General features: G+C 48.4%; 1 protein-coding gene across 12 annotated transcripts in view; it reads right to left on the bottom strand.

Moving 5' to 3' along the window:
* C3H8orf76 (chromosome 3 C8orf76 homolog) overlaps positions 1-12,262 on the bottom strand; it is a 50,022-nt gene that overhangs the window by 20,480 nt on the left and 17,280 nt on the right. For 5 of the 12 annotated variants that reach the window (XR_012446403.1, XR_012446402.1, XR_012446405.1 and 2 more), the window contains exons 6-8: positions 9,940-10,598; positions 5,059-5,140; positions 155-3,630 (exon numbers count right to left, since the gene is read on the bottom strand). Coding sequence is in view for 1 of the 12 variants with exons in the window: in XM_020156496.2 (XP_020012085.2) it covers positions 10,389-10,598 (210 nt within the window). In the remaining 11 variants the exon portion in view is untranslated. Of the gene's footprint in view, positions 1-154; positions 3,631-3,660; positions 5,141-9,938; positions 10,599-12,262 lie in introns of those variants that run through there. The other 7 variants (XR_012446404.1, XR_012446401.1, XR_002211935.2 and 4 more) reach the window with 7 other exon arrangements.

A 12,262-nucleotide genomic window follows, 5' to 3' on the forward strand; every position in this document is an offset into this window, starting at 1 on the left:
CCCTGGAAAGGGTGAATTAAGGATGAGGCCCTAGGACCTGTCTTTAAGTTCTGTGTGGCCACTTGAAGCTGTAGCAGGTAGGGATGGGGGGACTAAGTTGACAGGTGTGGAGGTTCTGGTTGGACAAGGCAATTTAACAGATTCAGAGTCTTACTTCAAAGAGTCGTGACTGGCCTGGAGATCCCTGGAACCTGGGCTAGCCACAGTGGCTTGAGTTGTCAGCACTGACTGCTGCCCAGCATTCAGCTGCCTGGTGTAGCCAGCTACCTTCAGCTCCGGGTGCCTCTAGTGGCCAGCTGACTTCCTCCACCTCCCAGGAATGAATACAGATCCATTAGGAGTCCTATCATTCATTCATTCATTCCCAAAATTACAGTTATCCCTACACCAGAGGTGAGAGCCAGGGAAGGGACAGGCAGTGGGCTGTGCTCAGGGCTGGTCCAGGCAGAGAGAAGCAGGCACCAGGGCCCCTGCCCTCTTCTGGTCCTAGGCCCTCTCCTGCCACCCACGAGTCATCAAAGCAAATGTCTTCTCTTTGGCTCTGCTCCGGCTCAAGAGCCTGGCCTTTGCTGTGAGGGGCTGAAGAACAGAGCCCTTCCTCCTTGTGGCCTGAGCCATGACAGCACGTGTGGCCCACCAGTCCCGCTCTGCAGCTCTGCAAGGACTGCCTCCCCATAACCACCCATCGTCCCTTGTTCCTATTTGTCACCACTCCTGGAAAGGGCAGGGGCATTTTGCCTTCTGCTTCTGTTTCTTTTAAATTCTATTCCTTTCCTCAAGTCACTTTTTTCCTCCTTAGTTCCTGATAGTAAAAAGCAAACAAATAAAAAACCCTGGGGTTTCTGATGGTTTGGAGGTCCCAGCCCTCAGGCTGCTGTTTCCCAGCTGACATTGGGACAAGGGTAGAATTACCAGGCCAGCTGAGTATTCTAAATAGGATTTCACAGTCTGCTGAGAAAGGTGAAGGCAGGGAAAGCTTGCTGGGGTGACAAAAGCTTCCAAACCCAGCATTCCAGCACCCGCCCTGCCACACCTGCCGTGTGGCTCAGCCCTGGACCCCTGTGCTACCCCCAACAGCAGCTTCCCCTCTGGGGTGGTGAGCATCTTCCCATGGTTCACAGATATGCAGTCTGCCTCTCTTGGGCCCTTGGAGCATCGCCATGGCCTGCTGGCCAGGAGGTAGGTGTGCTTTGCTCTGATTAGTGGCGCGAGTGTCAGGATCACTGAAGCGGAGATCTGGGTGCAGCCCCTTTTCCTAAGTGACCTCAGTCAGCAGAACCCCTCACTCCCATCCCACTGCCCTGCCATGCTACATTAGAGCAGGAAGTAAGCCTGTGCTGTTTAAGCCACTAAGATGTGGGTGCGCCATGACCCAGCTTCATCTGATGGATGTGACCTCCAAGACTGGTTTGAGGCTGTGACATCCTTTGGGGTGCCTTGGGCTCACTTTCCAAGACACCATTTCTACCAGAGGACCAGAAATGGTCCTGGCAATGGGGTGGTGGAGAGCTGGAACTAGGTCTTAACCAAATTTCAAACCCTACCTAACCTGATCTCATTCGATCTTTAATTCCACCCCGAGTTCTAATCACCCCTGCACCTCCTTTGGTAGGACCTGCCTGCTGGAGGCTGTCCTTAAACATAGTCTCTACTACAGAGTGACACCTAAAAATAGCACCTGAGCACCTCCTGTGGGCCACACACAGAGCCAATTCCAGGCAATACATCTCTCTGCCCTAAGAACTCCAAGTCAGCTGGGAGGTACCTACCTGTGAACACCACCAGAAAAAGCCCAAGAATGAAAGAAATGGCAGGATTGTTGTGTCCCTGGGGGGCCCAGTGGAAGGGTGCTTCACCCCTGGCCAAATGCATCCTACAAACCAAGGTTTGGGATCACAGACCCTACACAGTAACAGCCCAGAGGCCAACAGCATCTCTGTGGGCCCCAGGAGGGCAGCAGCAACACTGTGGTTCATCCAATTGCGTGATCACGGGTCCTCAGTTAAGCACTGGGGAGGAGCTGTGCTACCATAGGGCAGATGGACACTCAGATTCTGGGTGACCTCAACAGGTCAGAAAGGGCCACCCCTGCCTGCACTTGTGTTCCTGGAATGCCCTGTTGGCCTTCATCAAAGTGTAAAAGTTTCTTTTAATGCTTCATGCTTTGAACTTGATCCAAGAAACTGTTGGACATAAAGAAATTGTCACTCACATTCCCAGCTTCCTTCTGCAGAGTGCTTATGTGTCAGAAAAACTGTTATCAGATGTAAATATTGCAGACACAAGACGAGCACAGATACGACCTCCTCTTGGTTGTCATTCAGTGTATTCTGTGAGCCGTGTTGTTTCTCAGGTGTCCCATCTTGTTTTCTCTTCAGGGTATGGTGAAGCAAATGGTGAGGCAGTGTGCTAAGTGGACAGAAGGTCCCAAGGAGACAGCCCCGGCACAGTGGTGCAGTGTACACACTGGGCCAAGGGTGGCTTCTTCCACCGACTGCTCCCAAGGCTGGCAAGGGTGCCTTTTTCAGATCCACACAAAGACAACTTCCAGGCTGATGGCCCTGGCTTGGGAGGAAATTTCTAGGCCCCTGCCACCATGCTCCACCCCACACTAAATGGGTGCTAGTGAAGCGGCTCCAAGCTCTGTGAGCCCCTTCCTTATGCATCCCTGAGAAGCACAGACAGGTACCTTCGTTGGCTTTTCAGGAACATGGAAGAATAAGCAAGACAAACCCTGAAGGCGAGGGAGGTGCTTCAGGCCAAGCAAAGAGGGCAGCCAAGGAAGAGGGAAGGAGTGAGCAAGTCTTCTCAGGGACAGGACACTCCTACAGCTGCTGTCACATAAATACCAGACAGCTTTGACAGCGGAAATGTACTTGCTCACAGTTCTCGAAGCTGAAGTCTAGGTGTCATCAGAGCTGGCTCCTAAAAGCTTCCTTCTTTGGCTTGCAGATGGCTTCTCCCCTGCTGCCTCTTCACTTGCGGTGGTTAATTTTGATTGTCAGTTTGATTTTTTGAGGGGAGTCTGGAGGGATTTCCAGAGATGATTGGATTGTGAGGGCTCTGACCTAATGAATGTTTTAATCCACTGGTAGATTCAAAATCTGAATAGACTGTTGGGAGTTGGTAGAACTGTGGAAGGTGGGGCCTGGTTGGAGGAAGTAGGTCACTGGGGTGTGGCTTTGAAGGGTCTATCTTGCACTGGCTCCTTCTCCCCTCCTTCCTGACTGCCATGAGGTGAGCTGCTCTGCTCTACCAGGCCCTTCTGCCATGATGATCACCACAGGTTCAGAAACAACAGAGCCAGCTGACCATGGACTGTCACAGCAACAACAAAATCCTGACTAACACAACATGGGTGACCTTGACTGTCCAATCTCCTCTTCTTAAAGGATGCTGGTCAAATTGGAATAGGAGTTTAAAGAGCTGTGCAGAGATGCCAAGTTGACACAGGTGGATTTATGATAGCTAATTTTATGTGTCAACTGGGCTGTGGAGTGGTCATACATACAGATATTTGGTCATACATTACTCTGGATGTCTCTGGATGAGATTAACATTGACTCGTAGACCGAGGAAAACAGATTGTCCTTCCCAATGTGAGCAGACCTCATCCAGTCAGTTGAAGGCCTAAATGGAATAAAAAAATCAACCCTCCACAGGTAAGACAGAATTCCCCCTGCCTGAGGGAGGGCCTTCAACCTGAGACATTATTTTTCTGACCTGAGCTTGAACAGTTCCTCCAGTTGTGAGCCTTGGCCTTCTGACAGGAACTACACATTGGCTCTCCTGGTTTCTAGCTTGTTGACTCACATCTCAGATCTTGGAACTTGTCAGCCTCCATGACCACATGAGCCAATTCTTTTATCTATCTATCTATCTATCTATCTATCTATCTATCTATCTATCTATGTCTGTCTGTCTGTCTATCTATCTACCTAGCTACCTAGTTCTCTTATTGGCTTTTTTTCTCTGGAGAACTTTGACTAATATGGATTTTGGTGCTATGGATTTAAAGGACCTGTTTCCAAATACTGTCACATTCTGAGGTGCTAGAGGTTAGGGATTCTCCATCTGAATTTTGGGAACACACAATTCAGCCTCTAACAGACAGGGACCCATGCTGCTGCTCCTGCCCTTATCACCTGCCCTCCATGTCGCAATGCCCAATCAGTTGTAGGCCCCTCACCACTCCAGCCCTGTCTGGGGCCAGCTGACAGCTCAGTCATCTCAGTCAGGACTCCTGAGATGTCATTCCCCGATTCAAAATGTGCCTTTCTGCCCACACAGTCAGGGAGTTACTTCTGGTAGCTGCTCTTTAAGCAGACAGTGGACCTGAAGTGGGAGGAAGGACCCAGGGCAGCTCCCTGGCCTTTGCTCCCAAACACCATGTGTGTCATCTCCTCCCAGGCCAGGGCAGGGGCACCTCTGCAATGCTGTTCTGAGACCGCTCTGTGAGCACAGCATGGAGACGAATGAGGGAACCCTCAACCTGCTGAGGTTTGCCATGAAAGGAGGTACAGGTCTGGGCCTGGGAGGCCAGCCTTGGCTTCACTCCACAGGTCCTGATGCAGACATTAATCCCAAGTTTGGCCTACAATGTGCCAGGGACAGCGACATGGTCCTGACTCAGAGATCACCTATGCTGGCAGCAAAGGCCTCACCGCCCACAGCAGTGTTTGCATTTCCCTAATCTGTGCTTTGTTGGTCAGAGAGAACGAAAGGACAGGGGTCAGGGAAGGTGAGAACTAGAAGCAAGGAGAAGCCAACCATGCGCTGGGTGGAAAAAGCATGCCAGATGGCAGCATGGCCTTGGAGGCAAGCTTGGGCCATGCCAACTGCAGTGGAGGCTGGCAAGCTACAGCCCTGCGCATTCCCGCAGGCCTCTGGATGCCTGGAGTCCATCTCAACCTTGTCCATGTTAGTAGGCTCTCCTGGGCCCAAAAAACACACACTGCTTAACAATCAAAGATTGTTTAGAAGGGAGTACCGGGTTCACCATCTAAAGCACCAGCACTGCCATTTCAGAGGAATGCCTGAGTAAGTCAGACTTCTTACCTTGGCAAAGATGGTGCGTGATAATTTGGCTCGCCTGCCCCGCCTCGTCACACCACTGCAAGGCTCAATCAAGGTTTTATGACTGGACAAATGAGCAAAGGGCTATTATTTAGAAAAGAAATCGTCTTCTGAGATACAAGTTATTCTAAAACTAAGTTTAAAAAATTCACGTGGTACATAGGAGGATTCTTGGGTTGCAAGTAACAGAAACCAGCACAATCAGTCTTAATTTAGGATTGAATTACTTTGTATATTAGTTTTCTTTCCTTCTTTTTGTTGCAGACAGAGTCTCACTATGTAACCCAGACTGGCCTTGAACTCCTGCCTCAGCCTCCTAAGTGCTGGGATTACAGGCATGTGCAATCATGGCCAGCTGTGTATTAGTTTCCTTTTGCTGCTATAACAAATGACTGCAAATGCAGTGGCTTAGAACAACACAGATTAATCATCTTACAGTTCTGTAGCTCAGAACACTGACATGAGTCTCACTGGTTTAAAACTCGAGGCTTCCACAGGGCCGTGCTCCTGCATGCTCCAGGAGAAAATCCATTTCCTTGTCTTTTCTAGCATCCACATTTCTTGGCTTGAGGCCCCTTCCTCCATCTTTGAAGCTAGCAACACAGCATCTCTCTGACTCTGTCTGCCTCTGTCTTCCATTCTAAACTCCCTAGTGGTTACCTTGGGCCCACCAGAATCATCCAGGATAATTTTCATAAAGCCAGCAGCCAAACAACCTTAACTACCTAAGGTTCTCATAGATTCTGGGGGTTAAGAGATGGACATCTCTGGGGGGCACTACTCTGCCTGCCACAACTCAGGGTTCTCATGAGGGCCTCAGAAAGGCCCTAGAGACTGGGGTGGGGACTGGATTAGGAAGTAGCAGACAGTTGTCCCTCTGCCCTTTTGGGCATCTCCTGCATTTTCTCTCTGAAGACCTGTTCTTCTGTCTGCTTGGCAGATCACAGCCTGTTCAAGTTTTAAACCAAATCAGATAGGAAGGAATCTTTTATTTTTGAGCTCCCAGGAGAAAATCTAATTGGCCCAGCTTGGGTCAGAAAACTGCATCCATGTCTGTTGCTGGGTACAAATATGGCTGCCAGGTCCTATGGCTGTGGATAAGAAGACAGGAGGACAGGTTCCAGCCTGGCTTTTTTCTTTCTCACTTTTTTTTTAGGCCCCTGAAAAGCAGGGTGTAAACTATTTTCACAGATTCAATTTCAAAAGCACTAGAAGGCTGTCATTTAAAACAATCTTTTTGTAAACAGTGGTGTTGGATAGTGAGTAGATTCTTACCCAAGCTTTTCTTAAAGAGAAGCACACCTTAGCTGGTAGCTGACTCCTACAATTCTAGGTACTTGGGAGGCAGAGATCAGGAGGCTCAAGATTCAAAGCCAGACTGCGCAAATAGTTCATGAGACCCTATCTCAAAAATACTCAACACAGGGCTGGCAGAGTGGCTCCAGTGGTAGAGTGCCTGCTTAGCAAGCGTGAGGCCCTGAGTTCAAATCCCAGAACCACAAAAAAAAAAATACCCAACACAAAACAGGATTGGCAGAGTGGCTCAAGTGGTAGGCCACCTACCTAGCACCATGAGGCCCTGAGTTCAAACCCAAGTACCACCAAAGAGAGAAAGAGAGAGAGAGAAGCACATGATTTATGTAATGTCATACTGCAAAGGTGGCGGGGACACCTTGGGCACTGCCTGTTGGGCTCTGCAGGGACAGGCCATGAGTTTTAGGCTCATCAGGCCTCAGGCCTCAAGGCCTCAAGGCCCCGAGGCTCCAGGGGCAGAGCAATGGAAGAAGTTGTGGATGTCCAAGAAGCTGTGTTCCACCGTGAAGGGCAAACCAGAGTTGGACTTAGAGCTTGCAGTCTGGCAAGCTCCCATAGTTCCCATAGGTGTTTGGGGAAAAGCACAGGGAACTATCGCATTTGAATGGGGACCTGACAAATTTCAGGATCCTTTGATCTGTAGGGAGAGGAAGTTGAGGCCAGACTGGGGAGCACAGGAGAATGTTCTGAGCAGAGGTAACTGGATGAGCAAGGTTCCAGTGAGAAGTTTGGGGAGCTCAAGGGCATGAGAGGGAACCAGAGCCAGTACAGCACCAGGGAGCACACAGGGCTGGCACGCCTCATGAAGACAAAGGACTTTTTAAGATCCCCTAGTCCAGCATGAAGATAGGAGGGTATGAGGATCCAAGGGACAGAGGTCTCTCAGCAGCTTAAGTACCCAGCCCAGGTATCTTTTTGGGAGAGAACGCTGAGGTCAGGCCTTCTGAGAGTATGAGAGGCTGTAATGGCCCTGGGGTGGCGTCCCCTCTTGGAGTGCAGCGGGCACATCAGAGGCAGCCGCTTGCTCGTTTACGAGTGACTCACTCACTGGCAGGAGGGCAGGGTGTCTGAACTGGCAGGACAGAGACCTTTCTTCAGTGTAGTCATCACCTCACTAAGTCCCTTCCCCATCCGTGCTGAAGGGATCAGGATGAGTTCTGGGTGATGAAACCCAGGAGTGCCCGGTGTCTCTGGTGTCCTTCCCTGCTCTCCCTCACAGCTGAGGCGTCTGCGGTCAGGAGGTCTGGCTCTCACTTGCACCAACATGCTGCTGCTAGGAAGGTGAGGTGGGGCTGGAGTGAGGTGTGTGCAGAACCCACGAACACCAACGAGCTGCCAGGTCAGTGTAGACAGCGGGCCTGAGAGGACAGCCAGAGCTAAAAGTATGAGCACAGGCAAAGTTGGCAAGGGGTTAGCAGGGAGCAGAAGGGAAGAGCAGGAACATTTCTAGGAAGCCTAGAGGACCAGGAGAGACCAGAAACCAGCAGGTGCTAGGACTGCCTCAAACCTGCATCAGCTTGGGAGTATTATCAGCCTTTTGTGCAAACAAAATAAGATGCTGGCCAACTAATTCAGCAATTCTCTTCAACAACTATGTAGTGAAATTCAAGAGAGAGAGAGATCTGGCATTACATGTGGGGTAGGGGAGGTTCAGGAAGACTTCTGGCAAGCTAACTCTACACATGGACTTAAAAGGTAAATGTGACTTAGCCTTCTCGATTGGGGTGGAAGTTTCAGGTGAAGGTCACAGCCCACCTAAAGGTGAAGAGCAGTGAACAGTGGTGCTCCATGTAGGCAGAGCTGAACTGTGACCAGTGTGGCAAGCCACATTGGAGTTTATACCCTGATCCTGACAGCCATCCACACAACCACACCACACACTGTGACACCTAAAAGGAGTGCAATAAATGGTGACCAATGGCCGAATGAGTGGACGGACACAAACATGGAGCTTGTGATGGATTTTCCTAACTTTTAATGGTTCCTGCAACTGAAATGCCCATTAATTGTACTAAGTCTTCTGTTTCACATTAGAGGTGAAGGATTAAACCTGCAGCCACTGGTCACGCTAACAAACTCACTGCAAGAGTAGCGGGACTGCAGACAGAATCAGCCCCTCGCCTGGTTGAGAAGGGCACTGGGAAAGGTGAAGCAAGTGGATGGGAAGGATAGACGGGAGATCACCTCGTCTTGGCTGGAATCTCTTCTCTGCTGAGAGGATTCAGTAAGAACGAGGAGTTTGGGTTTATTATTACATTTCATTTATAAGGTGGTTGTCCCATCCCAGTAACTCCATGGGAAGGTATATGAAGATGCTATAGACTGCGATAGTTTGTGTGGTTAGAGGCAGGGGTAAGCATCCTATAACAGGGTCAGTGCGTCTCTCCTATTTCTGTGCAGCTTGTGAGCAAGGAGCTCAGTGCTCTGTTTCAGGCTGTCTTCTGGTTTTGCTGGTATTTTAACGAAGGGCCTCACACCTGCTAAGCAGGAGATCTACCACTGGAGCCACGCATCCAGACTTCTTGTGCTGTATTTATTTTTCAGGTAGGGTCTTGTGTTTTTCCCTGGGCCTGGCCTTACACTGACCCTCCTACCTTCAGCAGGAGGGACCACAGACATATGGCACTGTGCTTGGTTGTTGGCTGAGATGGGGTTTCACTAACCTTTCACGTTTAGGTTTCACTAACCTAACTTGAACCACAACTCCGACTTTTGATTAGGTGGGATTATAGGTGTGAGCCACCTTTCCAGACTAATGTTCCAGACTGTCTTTCCAGGATATTTGCATAGCAAATAGCCTTAAAGAGGAAACAGGGTCTCCTTCTGACGGAAGGGAAAGCATGCTTACTGCCCATTGAACTTCCTAAACTCAGGGCTCCTCTCCTGTAAAGTCAGTCGGTCACACAGGGCAGTAAAGCATGTTTATTGTGTGACTGGAGGCCTTTGTGTGTATCCACACGCAATCCCTTTGGGACCTGGAGGTAAGAGAAGCTCATGCAAATCTGCTAAAGCCTCTGCTCCTTGCTGGGCCCTGAGTGATGGAATATTTTGTCCCTTACTAGGAGTCTCCTGTTGTCTGCCAGCATCCAGGAACCTACAGTAGGCTGATTTGTTAGCTTGTAAGTAAGGTAAAGTCTGACTCTCTGCAGTTCTCAACACACCCTTCCTAGGTTGACTCTCTTTTCATATTCTTGGTCTTCCCTAATGAATGTACCTGAAAAACTCAGGATTTCACATTTGCTAGGCAGGTGCTCTACCACTTGGGCCATGCCCTTAGCCCTTTTTGCTCTGATTATTTTGGTGACAGGGTCTTGCTTTTTGCCCAGACTGCATGGACCATAAACCTATTTTACACTTCCCACTGTAACTGGAATGACAAGTGCTCACCACCACTCCCAGCCCAGTTCAGTAACTGTTTTTTAAAGAACCTCACCCCAAAATCTAAAAGCCTCCTGCTGTGGTTGTGGCTTGAATATGAAATGCCCCTTACAGACTCATTGTAGAAGGCCTACTATTTGGAGGTGGCAGAAAGTGCAGGAGGTGGCCTACCTGAAGGAAGGTCATTGAGGTCATGTCCTTACGGCTGGATCTTGTCCTGGGCCTCTGTGTCTCTTTCTCTTCCTGGCCACCACGAGGTGAGCAGATGTGCTGAGGCGGATGGAAACCTTGGAAACTGAGCCAAAATAAAACTTTCCTTCCTTAAAGTTAGGTCGGGCATTTTGTCACAACAATGAAAAGCTAACACACCACCTTTATATACTTTCTCTATACATATCTTCTAGGTAGGCCATGATACTGTACTTAAAGGGGAGAGCACAAATCGAAAAAGAAAACACAAAGCAACAAAACTGAACAGAGATGGAGCAATCTGGGGAGAAGCTGTTTTAGAAAACATAAATAATCATTTTCCTTCACAATTTCCCATGTTGAGGCAGCAACTCCTGTTGCTATTTCCTGAAGAAAACGGATGATTAACGCAGTGCAAGATGGTTTTGCTTTTAAGCGGACTTCTGCGCCAACATCGGTATCTCTGTATGGAACTGATTTTCAAAAGGACAAAAATGGTCTTTGATCTTTCCAAACCACTTGTCTTCAAATTCTTTCAAGGATGCAGTCACCAGGGCAGTTAGGGCTGCAGGGCCAATACACTTCACCTCCAAGTGAACTTCATCCTTTATATTTTCTGGGATGATATCCTCTCCCATAATCTGCAGCAGGAGAAAAAGAAAACCAAAATGAAACTGTCCCAGCTAAAGAAGACACGGAATGGAAGACTGTGCTATTCATCAACCGTAAGGCTTTTCCACAAAACATGTCAGCAGTCAGGGACGCTGCAACAACTCCAAGGCTCATGGATAAATCTGCCCTGTTTCCACTCTCATCCTTGCAGTCCTAACATGGCAGCAATGCCATCCAGCTTCCTGGCACACAGAGTCAGCCTTTTAGATCAAAGACATTCTGTTGACAAGAAGGTTGCTGGGAGAGATGCTCCCTCCTGGTAAACGGCTGAAAAAGGCTGGGCAGAACTTGGGCAAAATATGACTGCGGCTGTCTGTGTGGTAGTGGCGGGAGCACAGACATATCTCCTGCAAGTTCTGAATCAAATAGTAAGTTGCTGGGACCACTCTTTGCCAACCCAGCAATCTGGGACTTTTGGAGCGCATTTGCCCAATGAAGGCACAACGCTGCTCCCTACTGGTCAGGATCAGGCCCCAGCCAACACCCAGTCAAGTCCTTGGACTATGAGTTAATTTCTCTTTGATAAGACATCACAAAGGTAGGCTCTAAAATGCCTGTACTGAACCCACTCAGTGATCAGCCCATCTCTGGTAATGACAGTGAACTAAAATCATGGTCAAACACATTTCACATCCTTGATGTGAAAGTTCATGCAGCATCTAGCAGGACGCTGTACAGAAAATTTGTTAGTGGATTTGGGACTGGATGGTTTCTATGGTCCTACAAATCCAGACATCCAATGTGCTCACAAAAACTCTAGTTAGAAGCTCAAAGAATGGTTTCCACTGGGTTTGAATCTTCACAGATTACAAAGTTTTGAGCAAATTGCCAATGAGATGCTATTTCATCAGTTCTAAGACACTTTCCATTTTTTCATTCTATCATCTCTGAAATCAAGATGTATATTATAACTACTGGTATGTCATAGTGTCAATGGCATGTTAGTATTCTTTTGGTGGCGTCGAAAAATTATGTATTTTACAATTGATTACATTTTGGATACAGTGAACAAGTATTTTTAAAGCTAGGCTTAAACACGAAAAAAAGTCATTCTTCAAAAATAAAAAATGAGGTAGGTAGGGGTGTAGCTCAAGTGATGAGTGCTTGTCTAGCAAGTACAATGTCCTGAGTTCAAACCCCAGTACCACCAAACTAAACAAAAATAAAAAAGAGGCCAGGTGTGGGGGTTCACTCCTGTAATCCTAGCTATTTGAGAGGAAGAGATTGGGAGGATTGTAGTTCAAGGTCAGCCAAGGCAAAAAGTTCACAAGACCCCCATCTCAACCAATAGCTGATTGTGGTGGTAAGCGCCTGCCATCTAAGATACAGCAGGAAGCACAAACAGGAGGATAGAGGTTCAGGCGAGCCTGGGCAAGAACAAGAGACCGTATCCCAAATAACTAAAGCAAAAGGGCTGGGGGCATGGTTCACATGGTAAAGCTCAATGCCCAGGACCAGCAAAAATAAATAATAATAAAATACACATGGAAATGTCACAAGGAAACTCCCTGGGCAGCTATCTTAAACAAACAGAAACATCTTTTTGCAAAAATGAAGGACAGGAAGGTAAAAACTGGTCTTGTCTGGGGGCTGGTACCAGTGGGAGAGAGGAGGATATATAGGGAAGTGGTGA

The sequence above is a fragment of the Castor canadensis genome, chromosome 3, assembly GCF_047511655.1.
Source record: "Castor canadensis chromosome 3, mCasCan1.hap1v2, whole genome shotgun sequence".
NCBI lineage: Eukaryota > Metazoa > Chordata > Mammalia > Rodentia > Castoridae > Castor > Castor canadensis.